The sequence below is a fragment of the Hyla sarda genome, chromosome 4 (genome assembly GCF_029499605.1).
Source record: "Hyla sarda isolate aHylSar1 chromosome 4, aHylSar1.hap1, whole genome shotgun sequence".
Taxonomy (NCBI): Eukaryota; Metazoa; Chordata; class Amphibia; order Anura; family Hylidae; genus Hyla; species Hyla sarda.
The window spans coordinates 233,122,675-233,146,958 of NC_079192.1; the positions used below are offsets into that span (position 1 = coordinate 233,122,675).

Below are 24,284 nucleotides of genomic sequence, written 5' to 3' on the forward strand. Positions count from 1 at the left end.
ATGGGCAGTGTCCGGTTAAACTCTTTAAAGGGGTACTCCGCTGCTCAGCGTTTGGAACAAACTGTTCCGAACACTGACGCCGGGAGCTCGCAACGTCATAGCCCCGCCCCCTCGTGACGTCATGCCCCGTCCCCTCAATGCAAGTCTATGGGAGGGGTCGTTAACGGCTGTCTTGCCCCCTCCCATAGACTTGCATTGAGGGGGCGGGACGTGACCTCATGAGGGGGCGGGCCTCTGACGTCACAAGCTCCCGACTCCAGTGTTAGGAACAGTTTGTTCCAAACGCTGAGCAGCTGAGTACCCCTTTAACCCCTTAACGACAATGGACGTAAATGTATGTCATGGTGCCGTGCGTTAAGTACCACGTCACCATGACATACATTTACGTCCATTGTGGTTAAAGGGGTACTCAACTGCTCAGCATTTGGAACAAACTGTTCCTAACACTGGAGCCGGGAGCTCGTGACATCATAGACCCGCGCCCTCAATGCAAGTCTATGAGAGGGGGCAAGACAGCCGTAACGCCCCCTCCCATAGACTTGCATTGAGGGAACGGGGCATGATACCACGAGGGGGTGGGGCTATGTCACGAGCTCCCGCCTCCAGCGTTAGGAACAGTTTGTACCCCTTTAACCCTTTAACGACAATGGACGTAAATGTACGTCATGGTGCCGTAGTACTTAACGCACCATGACGTACATTTCCGCTCTGCCATGACTGCAAGCACTGGACCGGTGTTCGCGTCATGCACGGTAGGTCCCGGCTGCTATCTGCAGCCAGGGACCCGCTGATAATGGCGGACATCCGTGATCGCGCGGATGTCCGCTATTAACCCCCTCAGATGCCGTGATCAATACAGATCACGGCATCTGCGGCAGTGCGGTACTTTAACCCCTTAAGGACCCAGCCCAAATATACCTTAAGGACCCGGCCATTTTTTGAACATCTGACCACTGTCACTTTAAACATTAATAACTCTGGGATGCTTTTACCTTTCATTCTGATTCCGAGATTGTTTTTTCGTGACATATTCTACTTTATGTTAGTGGTAAAATTTTGTCGATACTTGCATCATTTCTTGGTGAAAAATTCCAAAATTTGATGAAAAAAATGAAAATTTTGCATTTTTTTTAACTTTGAAGCTCTCTGCTTGTAAGGAAAATGGATATTCCAAATAAATTATACATTGATTCACATATACAATATGTCTACTTTATGTTTGCATCATAAAATTGACGTGTTTTTACTTTTGGAAGACATCAGAGGGCTTCAAAGTTCAGCAGCAATTTTCCAATTTTTCACAAAATTTTCAAAATCGGAATTTTTCAGGGACCAGTTCAGTTTTGAAGTGGATTTGAAGGGCCTTCATATTAGAAATACCCCACAAATGACCCCATTATAAAAACTGCACCCCTCAAAGTATTCAAAATGACATTCAGTAAGTGTGTTAACCCTTTAGGTGTTTCACAGGAATAGCAGCAAAGTGAAGGAGAAAATTCAAAATCTTCATTTTTTACACTCGCATGTTCTTGTAGACCCAGTTTTTGAATTTTTACAAGGGGTAATAGATGAAAAATCCCCCCAAAATGTGTAACCCAATTTCTCTCGAGTAAGGAAATACCTCATATGTGTATGTCAAGTGTTCGGCGGGTGCACTAGAGGGCTCAGAAGGGAAGGAGCGACAATAGGATTTTGGAGAGGGAATTTTGCTGAAATGGTTTTTGGGGGGCATGTCACATTTAGGAAGCCCCTATGGTGCCAGAACAGCAGAAAACCCCAACATGGCATACCATTTTGGAAACTAGACCCCTCAAGGCACGTAACAAGGGGTCCAGTGAGCCTTAACACCCCACAGGTGTTTGACGACTTTTCGTTAAAGTCGGATGTGTAAATGAAAAAAAATTTTTTTTCACTAAAGTGCAGTTTTTCCCCCAAATTTACCATTTTTACAAAGGGTAATGGGAGAAAATGCCCCCCCAAATTTGTAACCCCATCTCTTCTGAGTATGGAAATACCCCATGTTAGGATGTAAAATGCTTTGCGGGCAAACTACAATGCTCAGAAGAGAAGGAGTCACATTTGGCTTTTTGAAAGCAACTTTTGCTGAAATGGTTTTTTGGGGGCATGTCGCATTTAGGAAGCCCCTGTGGTGCCAGAACAGCAAAAAATACCCACATGGCATACTATTTTGGAAACTACACCCCTCAAGGAACGTAACAAGGGGTCCGCTGAGCCTTAACACCCCACAGGTTTTTGACGACTTTTCGTTAAAGTTGGATGTGTAAATGAAATTTTTTTTTTTTTTTACTAAAATGCAGTTTTTCCCCAAAATTTTACATTTTTACAAGGGGTAATAGGAGAAAATGACCCCCAAAATGTGTAACCCCATTTCTTCTGAGTATGGAAATACCCCATGTTAGGACGTAAAATGCTCTGCTGGCGAACTACAAGCTCAGAAGAGGAGGAGCGCCATTGAGCTTTTGGAAAGAGAATTAGTTTGGAATGGTAGTCAGGGGCCATGTGCGTTTACAAAGCCCCCCGTGGTGCCAGAACAGTGGAACCCCCCACATGTGACCCCATTTTGGAAACTACACCCCTCACAGAATTTAATAAGGGGTGCAGTGAGTATTTACACCCCACAGAACTTTGGAACAGTGGGCTGTGCAAATGAAAAAGTTTATTTTTCATTTTTACGGACCACTGTTCCAAAAATCTGTCAGACATCTGTGGGGCGTAAATTCTCAATGTACCCCTTATTACATTACGTGAGGGGTGTAGTTTCCAAAATGGGGTCACATGTGTCGGGGGTCCATTGTTCTGGCACTATGGGGGCTTTGTAAACACATGTGGCCTTCAATTCCGGACAAATTTTCTCTACAAAATCCCAATGGCGCTCCTTCTCTTCTGAGCATTGTAGTTCGCCCGCAGAGCACTTTAAATTTACATATGGGGTATGTTCTTACTCAGAAGAGATGGGTTTACAAATTTGGGGGGGCTTTTTTCCTATTTCAGGATGTGAAAATGAAAAATTTAGGGTAACACCAGCATTTTAGTGAAAAAATATAATTTTTTTTCATTTTCCCATCCAACTTTAATGAAAATTCGTCAAACACCTGTGGGGTGTTCAGGCTCACTATACCCCTTGTCACGTTCGGTGAGGGGTGTAGTTTCCAAAATGGGGTCACATGTGGGTATTTATTTTTTTTTGCGTTTGTCAGAACCGCTGTAAAATCAGCCACCCCTGTGCAAATCACCAATTTAGGCCTCAAATGTACATGGTGCACTCTCACTCCTCCTGAGCCTTGTTGTGTGCCCGCAGAGCATTTTACGCCCACATCTGGGGTATTTCTGTACTCAGGAGAAATTGCGTTACAAATTTTGGGGGTCTTTTTTTTCCTTTTACCGCTTGTGGAAATAAAAAGTATGGGGCAACACCAGCATGTTAGTGTAAAAAAATAAAAAAAATTTACACTTACAGGCTGGTGTAGCCCCCAACTTTTCCTTTTCACAAGCGGTAAAAGGAAAAAAAGCCCCCCAAAATTTGTAGTGTAATTTCTCCCGAGTACGGAAATACCCCATATGTGACCCTAAACTGTTGCCTTGAAATACGACAGGGCTCCGAAGTAAGAGAGCACCATGCGCATTTGAGGACTAAATTAGGGATTGCACAGGGGTGGACATAGGGGTATTCTACGCCAGTGATTCCCAAACAGGGTGCCTCCAGCTGTTGCTAAACTCCCAGCATGCCTGGACAGTCAGTGGCTGTCCAGAAATGCTGGGAGTTGTTGTTTTGCAACAGCTGGAGGCTCCGTTTTGGAAACCCTGCCGTACAAGACGTTTTAAATTGTTTATTGGGGGGGGGGGGGGGGCAGTGTAAGGGCTGTATATGTAGTGTTTTACCCTTTATTAGGTGTTAGTGTAGTGTAGTGTTTTTAGGGTACATTCACACTGGCAGGTTACGGTGAATTTCCCGCTAGGAGTTTGCACTGCGGCAAAGAATTTGCCGCAGCCCAAACTTGAAGCAGGAAATTTACTGTAAACCCGCCTATGTGAATGTACCCTGTACGTTCACAAGGGGGGGCAAACCTCCAGCTGTTTCAAAACTACAACTCCCAGCATGTACTGACAGACCGTGCATGCTGGGAGTTGTAGTTTTGCAACAGCTGGAGGCACACTGGTTGGAAAACCTTCAGTTAGGTTCTGTTACCTAACTCAATATTTTCCAACCAGTGTGCCTCCAGCTGTTGCAAAACTAAACTCCCAGCATGTACTAATCACCGAAGGGCATGCTGGGAGATGTAGTTATGCAATAGCTGGAGGTACCCAACTACAACTCCCAGCATGCCGAGACAGCTGTTTGCTTTCTGGGCATGCTGGGAATTGCAGTTTTGCAACATCTGGAGAGCTACAGTTTTTAGACCACAGCACAGTGATCTCCAAACTGTGGACCTCCAGATGTTGCAAAACTACAACTCCCAGCATGTCCAGACAACAAACAGCTATGTGGGCATGCTAGGAGTTGTAGTTTTGCAATATCTGGAGGGATATAGTTTAGAGACCACTGTATAATGGTCTCAAACTGTATCCCTCCAGCTGTTGCAAAACTACATATTCCAGCATGCCCAAACAGCTGTCTGGGCATGCTGGGAGTTGTAGTTTTGCAACATCTGGAGGGCTACAGTTAGAGACCACGGTCTCAGACTGTAGCCCTCCAGATCTACTTACCGGCTTCCGTAGGATCCCGGCAGCCGTCCTCTTCAGACGCACGTGACGTCGCCCGCCGATCAACGTCGCCGCAGCCTCCGGACGGGTAAGTGGACGTCGGCGCCCGGTCCCCTTCGGTTCCCCGTTCTGCCCCGCCTATTGTGGGAGGGCAGGACGGGGAAAACGAAAGTTAACCCCCCCGCCCCCGGTCTGCTATTGGTCTGCTATTGATCGTCAGAGGCGACGACCAATAGCAGGGATAGGAGGGGTGGCAACCCTGCCACCTCACTCCTATGCCTACAGGGGGATCGTGGGTGTCTTAGACAACCGCGATCCCCCTTCTATTCCGGGTCACAATAGACCCGTATGACCCGGAATCGGCGCAAATCGCAAGTGTGAATTCACTTGCGATTTGCGCCGATCGCCGACGGGGGGGGGTCTGATGACCCCCCTGGGCATTTGCACGGGGTGCCTGCTGATTGATATCAGCAGTCACCCCGGCCCGGTCCCCGCCCGGCGCGCGGCGGGGACCGAAATTCCCACGGGCGTATGGATACGCCCTGGGTCCTTAAGTACCAGGACGTCAAGGCGTATCCATACGCCCTAGGTCCTTAAGTGGTTAAATGGATGATTGGATCGCCCGCAGCGCGGCTGCGGGGATCCGATCATCCATAATGACCCCTCACCTGCCTCCGTCCGTCTTCCAGCGTCTTCTGCTCTGGTCTGAGATCGAGCAGACCAGAGCAGAAGATTGCAAATAATACTGATCAGTGCTATGCCCGAGGCATAGCACTGAACAGTATAATCAATCAAATGATAGCACTTATAAAAAAAAAGTTTAAAAATGTGAAAAATCCCCTCCCCCAATAAAAACGTAAATAATCAGTTTATCTCATTCTACTCCAAAAAAGCGTAAAAAAAAAACCCTAAAAAAGTATATACATATTTGGTATCGCCGCATGCGTAAAAATCTGAACTATCAAAATATATTGTTAATTATCCCGTATGGTGAACGGCGTAAACGTAAAAAAAATGAGTCCAAAATTGCCGCATTTTTGTCACATTTTATTCCAAAATAAATTAATAACAGATCACGGGGCAAAAAATTAGCCCTCATACCGCCCCGTATAAGGAAAAATTTGAGTTATAGGTGGTCAAATTAGGGCAATTTCAAACAGACTAATTTTGTTAAAATAGTTTTTTTATTTTTTTATTTTTTTTTAAACGGTACAATTATAGAAAAGCATATAACATGGGTATCATTTTAATTGTATTAACCCACAGAATAAAGAAAACATTGTAACTTTTACCATAAAGTGTACACTGTGAAAACAAAACCTGCTGACACTGATACCTGTATCGGGAACTGTCCAGAGCAGGAGAAAATCCCCATAGCAAACCTATGCTGCTCTGGGCAGTTCCTGACATGAACAGAGGTGTCAGCAGAGAGCACTGTGGACAACACAAAAAAGAAATTCAAAAAGTAAAGAATTTCTTCTGTAGCATACAGCTGCTAAAAAGTACTAAAAGGATTAAGATTTTTTTTAATAGAAGTAATTTACAAATCTGTTTAACTTTCTGGCACCAGTTCATTAAAAAAAATAATAATAAAGTTTTCCACCGGAGTACCCCTTTTAGGGCCAAAATGGGCCTGGTCCTTAAAGGGGTACTCCGCCCCTAGACATCTTATCCCCTATCCAAAGGATCGGGGATAAGATGTCAGATCGCCGGGGTCCCGCTGCTGGGATAGGGGATAAGATGCCAGGGGCGGAGTACCCCTTTAAGGGGTTAAGGCAGAGTGACATAATCAACAATCACTGTTTGCAGTGCCTGGAGGCGGTTGGGAGATTATGTGCTTCCCATAGTCACTACTGTCACTTTGAGGTTCTGTTCCCTTTTGCTACTCATTTTACCTTAAAGGGGTACTTGCCAGCGTTTGGAAGGGGTTGGCCACGCCCACGCCCCCTCAATGCAAGTCTATGGGAGAGAGCGTGACAGCTGCCACACCCCCTCCCATAGGCTTCCATTGAGGGGGCGTGGCCATGATGTCACGAGAGGCATGGCCGACCCTTGAAGCGCGAAAGCAGCATTCAGAACCTTTACTTCCAAACGCTGGCCAGTGGAGGTAAAAGGGGTTATCCAGGAATAGAAAAACATAGTTGTTTTCTTCCATAAACAGCACCACACCTGTCTTCAGGTTGTGTGTGGTATTACATCTCGACTCAGTTCACTTCAGTGGAACTGACCTGTGTAATATAAATGTGCATCCTACAGCTGATTGCAGGGAAGGGCCGTTCAAAGAAAATGCAGTGTGTAGATATAGATGTCTGATCAGAGGTGGAGGTTACATTGGTGGGATAACCTATGTTATAGAGCAGTGATGGCGAACCTGTGGCACGCCGAGCCCCCCTCTGTGGGCACACGGCCATAGTTCGCCGTCAGCCCATTCGGGACATCTCTGTGTCCTGAAAGATCTTTTCGGGACACAAGGATGCCCCGGTTACCTTTCTGCAGCCCCGTGTTAACTTTAAAAACGCAGGGGCCGCCGGGAGGTAGCGCACGCAGGGACGTCGCTGACGTGCGTGTGGCCATAGCAACAGCGGAGCAGCGAGGAGGAGGACGCGCACGCATGGTAAATTACCTGTATGTTGTACGTCATCTTCAGTGTTCCGACCACCACTCCTCCGGTCCGGAAACTACTGCTATGGCCTGTAGTCCATAGCAGTAGATTGTGACCCCGGACTGGAGGAGCAGTGGTCGGAACACTGAAGTGGGGCAGTACACAGGCATACAGCCTCCAGCCATCCATTGTATATGGCTGAAGGCTGTATGTCTGTGGGGGTGCTATACAGCACCTAATGTGGGGGAGCTGTACTGCACACCTAATGTGGGGGGAACTGTACTGCACACCTAATGTGGAGGGAACTGTACTGCACACCTAATGTGGGGGGAACTGTACTGCACACCTAATGTGGGGGGAACTGTACTGCACACCTAATGTGGAGGGAACTGTACTGCACACCTAATGTGGGGGGAACTGTACTGCACACCTAATGTGGAGGGAACTGTACTGCACACCTAATGTGGGGGAGCTGTACTGCACACCTAAAGTGGGGGGAACTGTACTGCACACTTAATGTGGGGGGAACTGTACTGCACACCTAATGTGGAGGGAACTGTACTGCACACCTTATGTGGGGGGAACTGTACTGCACACCTAATGTGGGGGGAACTGTACTGCACACCTAATGTGGAGGGAACTGTACTGCACACCTAATGTGGAGGGAACTGTACTGCACACCTAATGTGGGGGGAACTGTACTGCACACCTAATGTGGGGGGAACTGTACTGCACACCTAATGTGGAGGGAACTGTACTGCACACCTTATGTGGGGGGAACTGTACTGCACACCTAATGTGGAGGGAACTGTACTGCACACCTAATGTGGGGGGAACTGTACTGCACACCTAATGTGGGGGGAACTGTACTGCACACCTAATGTGGAGGGAACTGTACTGCACACCTAATGTGGGGGGAACTGTACTGCACACCTAATGTGGGGGGAACTGTACTGCACACCTAATGTGGGGGGAACTGTACTGCACACCTAATGTGGGGGGAACTGTACTGCACACCTAATGTGGGGGGAACTGTACTGCACACCTAATGTGGGGGGAACTATAAACTATCAATTAAAAAAAAAAGTTTGGATCATTGAACTCTGTTGTTGTGTTCTTCTTTTAAAACAAAATATGTTAATTAGTTATGGCAACTGTATGTTTTTTTTTTTTTGTTTTTTTTTTCTCTTAACTTAAACCTCAGTATTCTGATTTAATTGCTGTGCTGGAACTTTGAGGGAAGTTGGCGTGCATTACGGTTTGGGCACTCGGGCTCAAAAAGGTTCACCATCACTGTTATAGAGTTTTCTCAATTTTTATACACCATAGTTAACATTAGGGATCGACCGATATCGTTTTTTTAGGGCCGATACCGATAATCGGTGCAGGTTAGGGCCGATAGCCGATAACTTATACCGATATTCCGGTATAAGTTATCGGCTATTTAACCCCCTGCGACACCGCTGCAGATCATTGATTTAAAGCGGGCGCTTTAAATCAATGATCTGCAGTGGCTTTTGCGGGGCCATAGGCGCCGCCGCCACCCGCCTCTCTCCCCTACCTGCCAGGGTGCTCCGGGCCATCCATCCATCGTTCCTGTAGTGTCCGGGGGCGTTCCGGGTGGAGGGCGGTCCGGTCCGGGCTGTCCTTCTCCTCCGGCGGTCATCTTCTCCACTCCGAGCAGGCTCCGGCCTAGTACGCTGCATAGACGCCGCTGCGCAGTGACGCCCGTGCGCGGCGACGCACCTGACGTCACGGCGTAGCGACGTCTATGCAGCGTACTAGGCCGGAGCCTGCCCGGAGTGGAGAAGAAGACCGCCGGAGAAGAAGGACAGCCCGGACCGGACCACCCTCCACCCGGAACGCCCCCGGACACTACAGGAACCCCCGGACACTTACCCATTACGGGTAAGTTTAATTTTTTTTATTGACTCGGAGGGTGGGGGAGGGGCCCGACCGGTATAGCGGTATGGGAAAAAATCCATACCGGTATACCGCCTAGCATCACGGTGGGGGGTGCGACGCGGTGCGGTGGGTCGGGGGTGCGGTGCGGCGGGTCGAGGGGGTGGCGGTCGCGGTGCGGTGGGGGCGGTGCGGGGGGCGGGGCATTATCGGCTTATCGGCAAGATAATTGCCGATACCGATAATGCCCAAAATCGTGATTATCGGCCGATAATATCGGCCATACCGATAATCGGTCGATCCCTAGTTAACATGTCTCTTAGTAAACCGATCATTATGTATAATTTTATGCACATATTAAGACAGAATTTTGTTTTATTTTTTAAGGCTCCGATTTTACAAATACATTCCGGATCCTCAGCAAGTTTTCTGGGAAGGATGATGACATAGATGGATTCTTGGACTTAATCATTGAACAATGTGCTAGTATGGAAGAACTGAAAGTTGCTTTCAAACCAAGGATGAATCCAAGGTATAGTAAATATCGGTATTACATGCAGGAAGAGTTCAATATTACGTAATGCCAACATGTTATGCAATAGATTTCAGTATTTTTGCTATTCCCAGAATAGTAAATGTACGTCCTGGTGAGCTGGTATTAACGCACCAGGACATACATTTACGTCCTATTCATAACCGCTAGCGTCGGAGCGATGCTCGGGTCTGCTATCAGCAGCCGGGACCTGCCGGTAATGGCAGACATCCACGATCGCGCGGATGTCCGCCATTAACCCCTCTGATGCCGTGATCAATACAGATAACGGCTGTAAGCGCTGCTACCACTAAAATGGATGAACGGATCACCCACAGCGCTGCTGCAAAGATCCAATCATCCAGAACGGCAGACTGAGGTCCCCTCGCCTGCCTCCGCTGCCTTCCACGGGTCTTCTACCCTAGTCGGAGATCGAGCAGACCAGAGCAGAAGATGACAGATAACACTGATCAGTGCTATGCCCTATGCATAGCACTGAACAATATTAGCAATCAAATGATTGCTGTAAATAGTCCCCTATGGGCACTATTACAATGTAAATTTAAAAGTAAAAAACAAAAAAAGTGAAAAAAAATATGAAAAATCCCCTCCCCCAATAAAAATGTAAAATGTCCCAATTTTTCCCATTTCACCCCCAAAAAGTGTAAAAAAAAATAATAAAAATATATAAAATAAAAAATGTATAAACATAATTCGTATCGCCGCATGCGTAAATATCCAAACTATTAAAATATAATGTTAATGATACCGTACGTTGAACAGCGTAAAAGTAAAAAAAAAATTCAAAATTGCTGCTTTTTTATAACTTTTTACTCCCCCAAAAAATTGATAAAAAATGAATTACCATATATACTCGAGTATAAGCCGAGTTTTTCAGCACGATTTATGTTTGCTGAAAACACCCCCCGGCTTGCTGGGTGTTGTAGTTTAGAAACCTCTGGAGGTCCGCAGGTTGAAGACCACTGCAGCCTTTGTCATCATCCAGCCTCCCCCCCCTTTTTGTTTTGTACTCTCCTCCCCACGGGGGAGGTTAGGGTGAGCTGGTCCGGGCCATCTAATGCTGCAGGGACCGTCCGGTGAGGATGGTTAGTCGTTGAGGGCTGTCCACTTTTACCGGGGGGGCCTCTTCTCCGTGCTTCAGCCCCGGAGTAGTGACGTTGCCTTGATGACGACGCACAGGGACGTTGCGCATGAACTTCTCTGTGCGTCGTCGTCAAGGCAACCTCACTACTCTGGGGCCGAAGCGTAGAGAAGAGACCCCCCCCCCCCCCCGGTGAAAATGGACAGCCCGCAACGACCTGCAGCATACATGGCCCGGACCAGCTCACCCTAACGTCCCGCCGGCAGGTGTTGTGCTTGGCCAGAGCTTCATATTTATTTATAGCACCATATGTTGAATAATCTGACAAAGTCTGTTAAGTAGTGTGGCTTATGTGTGTTTACAAAATTGTTCTAAAATATTGATGTAAAGTAAACAACCAATAGGTGGTATGGAGTTAGACAATCTAAAGATGCAAAAAATTTATGAGCCACTGTGATAAGTTTGTCTTATCATTTAACTGCTGTTCTATAAGTTTATGCTAAGTATTAAGCCTCTTTCACATGTCAGTATTTTATTCATAATTTTGTATTAGTATTTGGAAGCTAAAATAAGAAGTGGGTCTAAAGCTCAGAGCAGCAAGTATTTCCATTATATTATTTCTGTGTTCTACCCCTGATTTTGGTTCACGAATACTGACCCAAATACTGCCATGTGAAATGGCACAGGGACGGGATCAGTAAATGTGCCTTGATATTCAAGTACATTCAAACATTCTGGTTTCCTTATGCAAGAAAAGCATTGCCTGTATACAGTGGCCACACAGGTTTGCTGGTAAAGCCATTACATTTCTTTGGCCATTGGCCACCATATGTGGCATAGCCATACAAATCTAACACGCTCATTATTTAGGTCAAATGCAGGTAAGATGGTAATGCTGTGTGTGTTGGAGGGTAATTAGTTTGTGTGTAGAGCACCCCACGATAGATAGATATATTTGATTTTTTTCAGGCAACTTTCAACAATACTGATGTTAGCACAGAGCAATCCTATGTTGTTTGCGTTGATTGAATCACAAAACAACATAAGTCAAGAGTTGGAACGTATAGAAAAATATGAGAAGCTTATGCAGGCAAGTGCTGAGGACCAAATTAAAGATTACAAGAACACCTGGAAAGAATGGCTTCAAAAATACAGGTATATATATTTGTACTTTGTGCAAACTGATCAGTTATACTATGATCAACCATTTAAAGAGAACATGTCACCCAAGAAGGATGGACCAGTCCATTCCATCCTGGTTCTCCAAGACATAAAGGATGCTTACTTACATATCCCCATTAGCCACTTTGGGTATTTCATGTGCTTTGCCATTTCTAGGTCATAGCCCTCCTCCACTATTATTTACCAAGGTGCTCTCTGTGGGGATGGCACTGCTCTCAAGGAGTCTGTTGCCCATTTATGAATAATATCTTCATCTAGGATCTTTCCTGCCCTCCAATTATGCTGGACACCTTTTGTCTCTCTGGTTGGATAATCTATCTCAAAGGAACTTTTTTCTGGGCATGAATTCTCCTTCCCAAGGAAACTAGAGTTGAGCGAGATTACAGTTAATTGGCTTGTGGCGAACCTCGTAGCGAACCTTGCAGCTTGGCGGTTGATGACTTTAGTCTGCGTTAATTAGTTCAGCTTTCTAAGGGCTCTGGTTGCCTGGAAAAGTCCGGGATGACAGCCTTAGGTCTCCTAGGTCTGTATCCACCTTTTCCAGGCAACTGGAGCCCTTAGAAAGCTGAACTAATTTATGCAGACTAAAGTAATCAACAGCCGAGCTGCGAGGTTCCCTACAAGCCAATTTACTGCAAGTTCGCTCAACTCACGCACATGTTAACACATGAGAAAAGTCACCTGAGACGACAGGCAAGGGTTAACCCTTACTATCATGCATGTATGTCAGATGTTTATTGCCATATTTTGAAACATGCCTCAGGCTTTGCTTAATTGTTGTGGTCGATTTACCATTTTTGCAGAACTATGATTAAGCTGCAGCATTTGAATACAAATTTGGTCTAAAGAATTGGATAAAACTTGTCAAATCTATTTGGATTTTATTGAGCACTTAGTTTGTAAGATGGATTGTATCTGCAGGACCATAAAAATAAACTTTTATATACTCTGTGAGAAGAAATTTTCAATGGGTTTTGTGTTTATTTTCAGTGCCCGCATAAAGAAGGAAGAAGAAAATGCCGGAGATGGTGGCAATTTTCTTGCCAAAAGGCAGAAGATCATGAATTCCAACAATCCAAAACACATTCTGAGAAATTACATTGCTCAAAATGCAATAAATGCGGCTGAAAAGGGAGATTTCACAGAGGTAACATTTACATGTAACATGAGTATGTCCCTGCTGTTAATATTTTTTAACCCAACCTTTTCCATGTGTCCCAAAAGACGTAGGCCTTTTGGGACGGTAATTTGACCATTGTTCTGGTTTAATTTCTAGGGTGTTCACTGTGCAGTAAGAAATTGAACTTTTTTTTTATTTTTCCTTCCACAGTTCAGTGTTTTTGAAATTTTTATTGGTACCATAGAGCTGTACATGGGGCTGATTGGTCGCATTTTATTAGGAGTCCTTTTATTTCACCTTTTTTTAATCTATTTATTTTTTTGGTCCCCAAATTAGGACTAATGGGATAGATTTATTAATGGGAAAACTGTCAGTAAGTTCACCTGGTTGATAGTGTGGGTGAACTGGAGTCCGAAGGGTCACTTACTTTACTGTGTGCCCTGGCCGCTCAGATTGGGTATATACTCTTGCCACTAGGAGGTGCTGACACTAGGAAAAAAAGTCTACTCCTCCCTGGCAGGATATACCCGCCCACCTGCAGTGAGGTAATCGGGTTTAGCTAGTGTCAGCAGGAGGCAAGACACAGGTCTGGGAGCTCCCCAGACCTCGTCTTTTTTTTATTTTCTAGTAAGGGCTGTTTAGTTAGGTTCTTTACTCTTTTGTTTCCTTTTTTTCAGGTGGGGGTTCAGGAGCATGGCGCTACGTGTTCCCCCATATGCGGCTAAGGGGCACAGGGCATAGAGCAAAATGCACCGTTAACCCTTTCCCGCCAACGGAGATATGTGGCTAATGGGCACGGGGCATAGAGCAAAATGCACCGTTAACCCCTTCCCACCAATGGCCAGTGCCTGGGGTCGTACCTAGGGTCCGGGTCCCCCTATTTTCCCTGCTCGTCCTGTCTGTTGCAGCATGACGCGATGCAAGTGACTTAAAAGCTGGCTGAAGACCTCTTCAGGTGAGTATATTCCCTCCCCCCTCCATTTCTTTTACAGTGGGACTCTGTCCTTTATTGGAAAATCAAGTTGGGGCTCCCTCAGGTCCCCTGAGGGAGGGGCTGTGTTTTGTGTATACTAGGTCCTGTGGAGGACAGCCGCTGGCATTTTGCAGCGGCTCCCTCCACATGAGTTCTTGTCGGCTCACCTCTGAACAGCCTCGCTGTTCTTGCTTCCGCCGGTTATGTTTTTCTCCCGGAGGGGTCTGCTCTGCCAGCGGGAGTCCAGGGCTCTGGCGGCACATCGCCACCCTTCTTTTTGCCCTGAATCAGCACTCTGGGAGGCCAGACTGCGCCTCCTCTACCTTTGTAACTGGGGACTATTGCGGCGTAGCTCCGCCCTTCTTCTTTTCCTGGTCAGCGCTGGAGCTGGTAGATCAGATAGCTCCTCCTCCCCGGCTGCCGCGCTGCTGGAGTTTCTAGCACCGCCCTCCTTCCCTATTGCCGGGGCTTGGCGCACGCAAACGCGCCTGGCGGGAGCTCGAGGTCTGGACCCATACCAGTAAGCCAGACAGTGGTCTGCATGGTTTCCTACACCACCTGTCACACATCTCATGGATGGCGTATCTGCGACTGGACTTCCGGTACCTCACTACTGTGCGAGGTGCCTACGGTATGACTCGCTGTCCACTATGGATCCATACCAGTAAGCCAGACAGCGGTCTGCATGGTTTACTACACTGCCTGTCACACATCTCGTGGCTGTTGTGTCTGCAGCTGGGGTTCCGATGCCTCACCGCTGTGCGGAGTGCCCAACGGAGTGACTCGCTGTCCACTGGGGATCCATGCCAGTAAGCCAGACAGTTGTCTGCAGGTTTTCTTCTGCCACCCTGTCACACGTCGCACAACTGATGTTTTTGCGGCTGGAGTTCCGGTACCCCACTTTTGTGCACGGTATACGTAGAACTGTCCCAGTGCGTCCCATGGACGCTATACGGGATGTCAGGGATGCATTCCACGGCTCCTTTGCCTCCCTCCCAGGGGGTGGTGTTTCTCGGCCTACCCACCCTCCCACCTATGACAAAGGGATGCAGTTATTGCCAGTCTAACTGTTATTGCCAGTCTAACAAAATTGGAGACAGGAAATAAAGTGCATGCGTGATTGACTTTCTGGAGATGAAAGAATATATATCTATATCATGAGTGACTAGGAGAAAGAAATGCAAATAATTAAAATATGAGTACAAAAAAGAAGAAATGCGCACCTGGCAAATAAGTTGCATAGGATTCGTGCAGGTTTGATGCAAAGTGCAGAGAGTGTTACTATACTGGAACCTAAAGAGAGAGTACAATAAGATCTATATTATATTTACCCAATAGAAAAAAAACACAAGACTTTACATATGGGCAAATAGACTGTTATATAGCAGCATGTACTCTATAATAACTTACTATCTGATGTATATGAGCTAATAGGAGCGCTACTCTATGTCACTGATTAAAAGGATCCTCAATAGAATTGAATATAACAAGCACAGCGATGCACGCTTGAGTGCTGTCACTGTGAGTATATCACATTCGCCAGTGTACTTGCCGATAGATGATCTGGTTTTCGGATTATAAGTTCGTCCTTTCGTTATTGTGAAATCCTATGATGCTGAAATCTTCACTCCGGTGGAGGAGCAGGATGGGTTCTGCTGGGTTTTTGCCTGAGTATGCCCCGGCTGGTGGCATCTCTACTGCAATTTCTCCAGCTTAGGAGTTTCGCCTGATGTTTCCGGCTTTGCAGTGACGTCACTACAGAGATCACTGAGGACCAAAAAGCACTCAAACGCGTTTCTGAGACAACTGTCTCCTTCGTCGGGGATATGGCACGAATCCTATGCACCTTATATGCCAGGTGCGCATTTCTTATTTTTTGTAGTCATATATTTTAATTATTTGCATTTTTCTCCTAGTCACTCATGATTTCATGATTACATATATATATATATATAATATATTTATATTTATATATATTTATATTTATATATATATATATATATGTATATGTGTATATATATATATATATATATATATTTATATTTTTTTATATATATGTATATGTGTATATATATATATTTATATTTTTTTATATATATGTATATATATGTATATGTGTATATATATATATATATATATATATATATATATATATATATATATATATATATATATTGTTTTAGCTCCAGAAAGTCAATCAGTCACGCATGCACTTTATTTCCTGTCTCCAATTTTGTCATAATCTCCAGGTACGTTTTCATACATCATAAGTCCCACCCAGCGCTTTTTGTTCACTTGTATATATAATGGTTTACAGGGTTACCTACTTGGCCAGGCCCCTCTCTACCGTATGCGGGACCCGGTGTTGCCACGGTCCTTTTGCCACATAGCCAGACTGTGTCTGCATGGTGTTCTAATCCACCTGGTCGCCTCCTCCGTTTCTGCCAATGCTGCAGTTCAGTGTCTCTCTTCCAGGTGTAGTTCCGCAGAGTGTGTACCGGTGGGTTCTTGGGACCCTTTCTACCTGTATGTCACACTGTGTCTGCATTTTTCCTGCACCATATTCATTCTTCATCTCCTGAGTCTGCGTCTGCAGCCTTGGTGTCTGGCACAATTAGGAGATGGGGTGTGGGCTTATTTTCTGCAGGTCCCAGGGACTTTCTCAGCAACAGCAGCATCACTCTGTTCTCCTTTCTTAAGTTGCACTGTTGGTCTGCTAGAGGCATGCCTCCCTTCCTGCTGGTCCCTTGGATGTCTTTCTTTCATGGTACCCCACTGCTGCCGTGGGGTACCCATGTCTGTGTTCCTACATTTGCTAAGACCACTCTGTGGGTGCAGAGCCCACCTTTCCCTTTGTTCGGTGGGGTGAGCCTCGGGGCTTCCGGTGATTTTGTTTCCGCAGTTCTGCGGCGGTTGAGCACTTCTTTTCTGTCATGGGGCCTGCTGGGCGACAGTCAGTTCAGCCCCTCCCTATGCCTCCAGGTGTTTTTTCCAGGGTTTCTGTCCGGGGTGGCTCAGGCACCTACTCGTTACGGTCTAGTATTTTTTGCCCAGCTCCAGTGTACAAAATTCCGATCCCTCCACCATAAGGTGGCTCCTCCAGACAGCGATGGTCGCCGCTGGGGCCTGGGGTCTCCATCCACCCACCCAGTATTTATCCTGTGGCTGTGGGGCAGAATTTCCCTGCTCTTACGCCGCCTGGCGCGTTTTGCCAATCCTCTTTCCACAGGGGGTATGGGGATCAGGGTGCTTGGCATGGGTCTGTACTTGAGTTTTTATCTCGACCGCCCTTGTTTTCCCTCCTCTGGAGGGACTATTTTTTTTTTTTTTTCTGCTGCCAAAATGCTGCCATCTTGCTGTTCCCACTATATAGGTGGAGTATCTGGCGGGGCCCTTGTTTCTTTGCTGAGAGCATTCAACAGAGACTTTTACTGTCTAGGCTTGTGTGCTTACTGTCCACTATTACAGCCTGGCTCTCTTTCTGTTTTTTGGTTCTCTACTTCTTCTCACGCAGACTTGGCTCTCTTTTCTGTTGGAGGAGTTTGTACAATCTCCCTGGAAGGGGGTGTTCTTCCTTCCCTTTTGTCTGTGTCAGTCGTACTGCACTAACACTCTTCTGGAGGTACCCAGACCCTTAGAGTCTCAGATGGGTTCTCATTTGTTTCTCCCTCCGTTCCCATTCTGGTGGGATGTTTCTTCAGAGTGCTCTGGTCCGCTCGGACCACTAGGGTCTATGACTGACTGATTGGTCTCCTTGATAGACATCAGGTGGTTAAGATCCAGAAAAACAGGAGGTTACCAGGCTCTTCTCCTCAAAGGAATGACAGTCCAGACCAAGCTTGATGGATTCAGGAACAGTCAAATTTATTGGGTGCGCTGATTATTATAATATTCCATAATTAAAGTACAGTGACCCCCCGACCTACGATGGCCCCGACATATGATCAAATCGACATACGATGGCCTCTCAGAGGCCATCGCATGTCGATGTCAGCATCGACATACGATGCTTTTTTATGTCGGGGCCATCGCATTAAGTGGTATCCGGCAGCGCAAAATGCTTAAGCTGCCGCCGGATAGCAGCTTAATGTTCCCTGTGTGGTGCGGTAAGTATTACTTACCCCTCCACGATGCTCCGGGTCCAACGCTGGTCTTCCGGTGCCTTCTCGGCCCTCTCCGATGACGTCAATACGCTGATGCGCACGTCATCCAATAGGAATGGCGTACGCAGCGGTGTAATGACGTCGCTACGCAGGCCCAGTAAGGCCTTGCGGAAGACAGCAGAGGACCGGAGAAGACAGCTGAGGCCCGGGGACACCATCGCGAGCGGCGGGGACAGGTGAGTATAGCTTCCTATACTATACATTGCACGAATCCCTCAACATACAATGGATTCGACAAACGATGGCTCGTTTGGAACGAATTACCATCGTATGTTGAGGGACCACTGTAGTTCGTCCTTAACACTGGTGCTGCAACCTTAATGAGCTCAGTTCCGAATGGCGTACAGCCAGAGAAACAACTGTAAATAGAAAAAGAAAACAAAGGTGCGCTCCTAGTGTAGAGGTTTTAGGTAAGCAAGTGCCCCCAATAGGTATGTGGTCTGCTTACCTGAGATTGTTGTGCTGCGGGCACAACACCGTAAACTGCATGTAGAATCGTGGTGGAAGTGGTGGTCAGCTGGCTGCGCCGTCCATCTCAAGTGGCTCTAGGACCCTTCAGTACTTGATAGACATCAGGTGGATAAGATCCAGAAAAACAGGCCATTACCAGGCGCTTCTCCTCAAAGGAATGACAGTCCTTACCAAGCTGGATGGATTCAGGAACAGTCAAATTTATTGGGTGCGCCGACTATTATAATATTCCATAATGAAAGTAGTTGGACTTTAACACTGGTGCCGCAACTTTAATGAGCTCAGCTCTGAATGGCGTACAGCCGGAGAAACAACTGTAAATATAATATATATATGCCCGCAGCACAACAATCTCTGGTAAGCAGACCACATAACCATTGGGGGTACTTGCTTACTTAAAACCTCTACAATAGGAGCGCACCTTTGTTTTCTTTTTCTATTTTTATGGTTGGTCTCCTTGGCTTGGACTCTGTCCTAGGATGCTGTGGGTTGCCTTCCTTTCAAGCGGTTCTTCCGCTTCCTTAGGCTTTGGTGATGGTTAAGGTATTGGGCATTTGTAGTGATCCGGCCAAGACTCCTCTGCGATCCCATTAGTCAGGGCGGTCTTTTCTGTTCTGCACTCCTTCACTTCTTCATAGAAGTTTGTTGCCGGAGAGTTTTTGTGGACGTCAGTTTTCCTTTCTCTTTAGGGGTTCGTTTTCCAGGTGACTCTACGTCTCCAGTTTACTTGTCGGTCTCTCCGGTATCAGATGTCCCCCTTTTTCAGGGTGTTTTTCCTTTTTGGGTCCATGTCCTCCTGGGTGGAGAGCATTCAGGCTATTTGCATTACCCCAGTACAGGCCTTCTTCCTTTGGGTCCATGTCCTCCTGGGTGGAGAGCATTCAGGCTATTTGCATTACCCCAGTACAGCTATTGTCACCTTCTGGGTGCTCATGGCGGGCCCCTGGGACAGGGGTTTTTGGGTCGGCGGCTGTGCAGGTCTTTGCTCTCATGCACAGGACCTCTCCATAGCAGCATTCCATCTTCTTTTTTTTCTTGTGGTTTCTTGTCTTTCTATATGACCCGGGTGTCTTGGGTCTATACAAAGGACGGCCTTTCCTTTGGCGTCCTAGTCCATCTCCTTGGACAGGAGATCTTCCGGGAGCTCAATTTCTGGGACACAATCTCAGGACTGATTCCTTTTCTGTTTTTCCCACCCTAGGGGACTGCTTTGGTACGTCCCATCAGTAAGATGTCCCCCAATGAAGAAAGATTTTTTTTTTGTGCGCACCGTAAAATCCTCTTTCTCGTAGCCTTCATTGGGGGACACCACACCCACCCATTTCTTCATCTTTTTTTCCGGACTATTTTTTTCCCGGACTATTTTTTTCCCGGTTCTTGGGTTGTTTATCTGGGATTCTTTTCTAGGGTCTTTCGGACATATTTCTTTGTGTGCGTCTCCTACTACTTTGTGACAAAGCTGATTACCTCACTGCAGGTGGGCGGGTATATCCTGCCAAGGAGGAGCCAACTTTTTTTTTCCTAGTGTCAGTGCCTCCTAGTGGCAAGAGCATATACCCCATCAGTAAGGTGTCCCCCAGTGAAGGCTACAAGAAAGAGGTTTTACGGTGAGCACAAAAAAATTTTTTTTTTTGTCCTCATAGGGGACTATTACACATGCAGTCTTTCGATTGCAAACACTTGGAAATGCTGTACCAGAACAGCATTGATGAGTGTTACCTGAGTCCCTTAGTACAGGCTGCCTGCAGGACTGGAGCGCCGATCAGACATATGGAAGCCAGGAAAGAGACTTCTATCTGTGCTCTCAGCTGATCGGAAGCTCCCTGAGCTAACTGGCAGAAGTTTTTAGCACTTTTAGATGGCGCTGTCCAGCATTAGCTGTCGGCCGGGCTACTGATAGCAGCTGAGACCTACCGGGTATAAATAATGCTTAGCTCCTGCGCATGCTTCAGATGCCCGAGTGGGCACAGGGCATACATTGAGGAGTTAATGTACAACATCCTACATTTTATGCAAGGGGGTGGGAAGGGTATAGCAGGAGACTGCTGCTTGTGTCTGGGGACAACATTGTATGACATGAAAACATTTCCTACACGATCCTTGTTTGCTCCAACAACAGCTGTTGACCAAGTTCAGGCTCCATGGGGATTATATTGTCATGTTATAGTAATATGCAAGGTTTGTCAATAATTAAATGCTTGTATTTGGCTCACGTTTTGAATTAATGTATTTTTTTAAAAATCTGTTCACTAGGTCAGGAGAGTGTTGACGATGTTGGAAAATCCATATGAGGAGGGAGATTCCTTCTATGAGGTTTCAGAGACTTTACCAGAAGAACCTTTGGAAGCTGCTGCAACTTCTGCCTGTAGATCCACAACAGTTTCCAACATCCCCTATAATAGCAAGCCTCCGCTTTGGGCTTCAGAACTGAGTGTCACCTGATCTTCATAAAGTCCTTGTTGTTCCTTTACTTGATGCCGAAGAACAGAACTCTTCTTTTAAATAAGGACAACAAGGATACACTATCTACTCTTAGGTTTTTAAAATGCATTTGGATGTAGAACATAATGCTCATATGCAGGAAAACCAATAGACGTCATGTTTGTGGCTATATTTTATTATCCAAATGTAATTTGCACATGACGGCAAAAATATCAATTCAGATTTCTGACCTATTTTTGCCTGAAAAAACCTAATAGTATATTCATTATATTGATTTGAAAAAAATGCTTCTTGCATTTCCTGTAGTCACGTTCAGATTGTTAACAGAAAAAGTTTGGTTTTATTGATTTATCTTTTAAGTGATTTGGGCTAAAGCAACACTTTGGACATCACTTGTAATATCTACCTGTTTGGAGGTATTCAGGTAAATATATTTGAGAAAAGTGTATGGGGGAGATTTATCAAAACCTGTCCAGAGGAAAAGTTGCTGAGTTGCCCATAGTAACCAATCAGATCGCTTCTTTAATTTTTTTTTTTTTTTATAAGGCCTTGTAAAAATGAAAGAAGCGATCTGATTGGTTGCTATAAGCAACTTAGTAACTTTTCCTCTGGACAGGTTTTGATAAATCTCCCCCTAAGTGTTGTTACCTCTATGTTTGTTTTTTTTTTTTTTTTTTGCTTGTTTTTTTTAGTTGTCTATAATGTTTGAAAATACCAAAAGGGTAATGGACACTATTGGCTTACAAGCTTGTTCAGGAAAGGAGCTGGAGGCTGCATCTCTGAGGGAGCAAGACATAGCAGCCTGCACTATATGTGAAATCACAAAGGCTGCAGAAGAGAGACAAAGCAAAATGTTAATAAAACATGCATTTTATAAACACACTATAAACAACATGTAGGTTCACACAGAGCGCATCCACAGCATATTTCACACTGCGGATGTGCTGATGGCAGTCCCAAGAGCGAGCTCCCTGCTGCGGCTGGGTATCTCTGTGTATCTGCTTGAAAATCTGCGGAGATCCCGCTGTGCATCTGCTTCGAGCAGGCACTGTGTCTACAGTGGGGAATCTGCCGCTAAGGGCGGACACACAGTGCTACCCAGCCGCAGCAGGGAGCTCACTTTTGTGACTACTATCGGCACATCTGCAGCACAAAATACCCCACCCTTAAAGTATCTGAAAGGTTTGGCTGCCTCAGTCTTGCTAATTACACTCCCATAATATTTTAGCCTGGGCACCTCAGCAAAGGTGACATTTACTGATTTATATTTTTCATTGTGAATAAGTTGAGAATGGAGAAATTGTAATAACACTTAAGTATTTAAATGAACATTTTGTCTAGGTTACAACAATTTGTGGGAATTATATATGTTTATTGTTACATTTTAGTAAATGATTTGGGAAAACCGCTAATGTGTATACGCACAAAATAGGCTACTCTTTGTATGACCTCATGATTACTATGTGCCTTTTGTATAGATCATACAATGCTACATGGAAATAAGAATGCACAGTGGAGACTGTGATAGTGTTTATTATTATTGGGCTACATCTTATTGTGAAAGTGAAGTAAAGGGGAGTGTGTTTAGAAATGTAGCATTTAAACTGGTGTATGTGACTTGCAGGTGTATTACTTGCTTTCCTTTTTGTAGTGTTGTTTTTCTATATAGGTAGCAACACTTACAGTATGTCTTTCTCTCTTTCAGGGGATTTATCAAGCTGTCTTATTATAGAAAGCCGATGGAAACCAATCAAAGCTCTGCTTTCACTTAGAAAGAGCAATATGATAAAGAGAATCTTACTGTAAGGTAGTTTGATAAATCTCTTCCGTGGGTCACATTGACAGAACAAGTTGCTTGCACGCTTACTTATGACAGAGGATTACATGTTTGACATGTCACTATGAATAAAGGGAAACTGACAGGCTGTTAACCCGTACTAAAGCCAATTCACTGGGTAATAGTGTAGCTGAACAGCATTACAACAATGGGTCACTTACACAATTCTGTCTAATGAATTCAAAGTTACCCATTCTGCTATCTTCATTGCAATAGTGCTGTTGTGTGCAATGTTGGCATGGAGTCAGCTTGCTCAGCTCCCTTGCCTCCTCTATACGCAATGCTATGCCTGCCCATCTGATGAATATTCACTCTCCACACTGGAGCAGCACCTGCTTTCTTATGCTTTAACGTCATAAGGATGCCACAAGGATGTGAGAGTGAAGAAACAATAATATTCATCATCAGATGGGTGGGCAGAGCACTGCGTATAGAAGAGGCAGGGGAACTCGTCAAGCCTATTCCCTGCCTCCATTGCGCACAGCAGCGCTATAGCAATGAGGATATCGGGAAGGATAACTTTAAATCCACTTGACAGAATTATGTAAGTGACGCATCGTTGTAATGCTGTTCACCCGCACAGCATTGGGGTTAGTGCTGGTTAACAGCCTGTCAGTTTCCCTTTTAATATTTATTTTTCACTAGAGATGGTGAAAATTTAAAGTGCTCTTATGTGTGTACATTACCTTAGCTACACTCAGGCAAATTTAAAGTAAGCTACCAGAGTATTAACTGTGACCATGACCAAACTTCTCTTACAGTGCTGAGACTAAGGTGGAGATTTATTAAAACCTGTGTAGAGGAAGAGCTGTGCAGTTGCTAACAGCAACCAATCTGATTCCAGCTTTCATTTTTGCAAAGGCCTCTAAAAAATTAAAGAAGCGATCTGATTGGTTGACATGGGCAACTTCTCCTCTTTTCCGCTGCACAGGTTTTGATAAATCTCTCCCTAAGTGCATAGGCTGCTTTAATCACATGACTTTAGCCAGCAACTTCTCCCTACAGATGTATATGCAGCATATATTAAGACATTCCAGTTATAATAACTAGCTTACACTCTGACATATCAACAGGAAGTAATTCAAATTCTTCTACCCTATACGGAAATGAATAGCGTGCAGCATACAAGTGAATGAAGCTAATAAACAGCATAAAGTACTTGTTGTCTAATTCTAGATTATAAACTATAATTTAAACATTGAGCTGCTTGTCCTAACAATTTTTGGCATACTGGAG

The 24,284-nt window shown here is 45.4% G+C and overlaps 1 protein-coding gene across 2 annotated transcripts in view; it reads left to right on the forward strand.

Moving 5' to 3' along the window:
- SELENOO (selenoprotein O) overlaps positions 1–21,737 on the forward strand; it is a 36,442-nt gene extending 14,705 nt beyond the window's left edge. Inside the window, exons 6-9 of one of the 2 annotated variants that reach the window (XM_056573741.1) lie at positions 9,614–9,758; positions 11,830–12,015; positions 13,033–13,189; positions 21,023–21,737. In XM_056573741.1, coding sequence (XP_056429716.1) covers positions 9,614–9,758; positions 11,830–12,015; positions 13,033–13,189; positions 21,023–21,220 — 686 coding nt within the window. In that variant the 3' untranslated portion in view covers positions 21,221–21,737. The remainder of the gene's footprint in view (positions 1–9,613; positions 9,759–11,829; positions 12,016–13,032; positions 13,190–21,022) is intronic. The other variant, XM_056573742.1, reaches the window with a different exon arrangement.
- Positions 21,738–24,284: the final 2,547 nt, after the last annotated feature.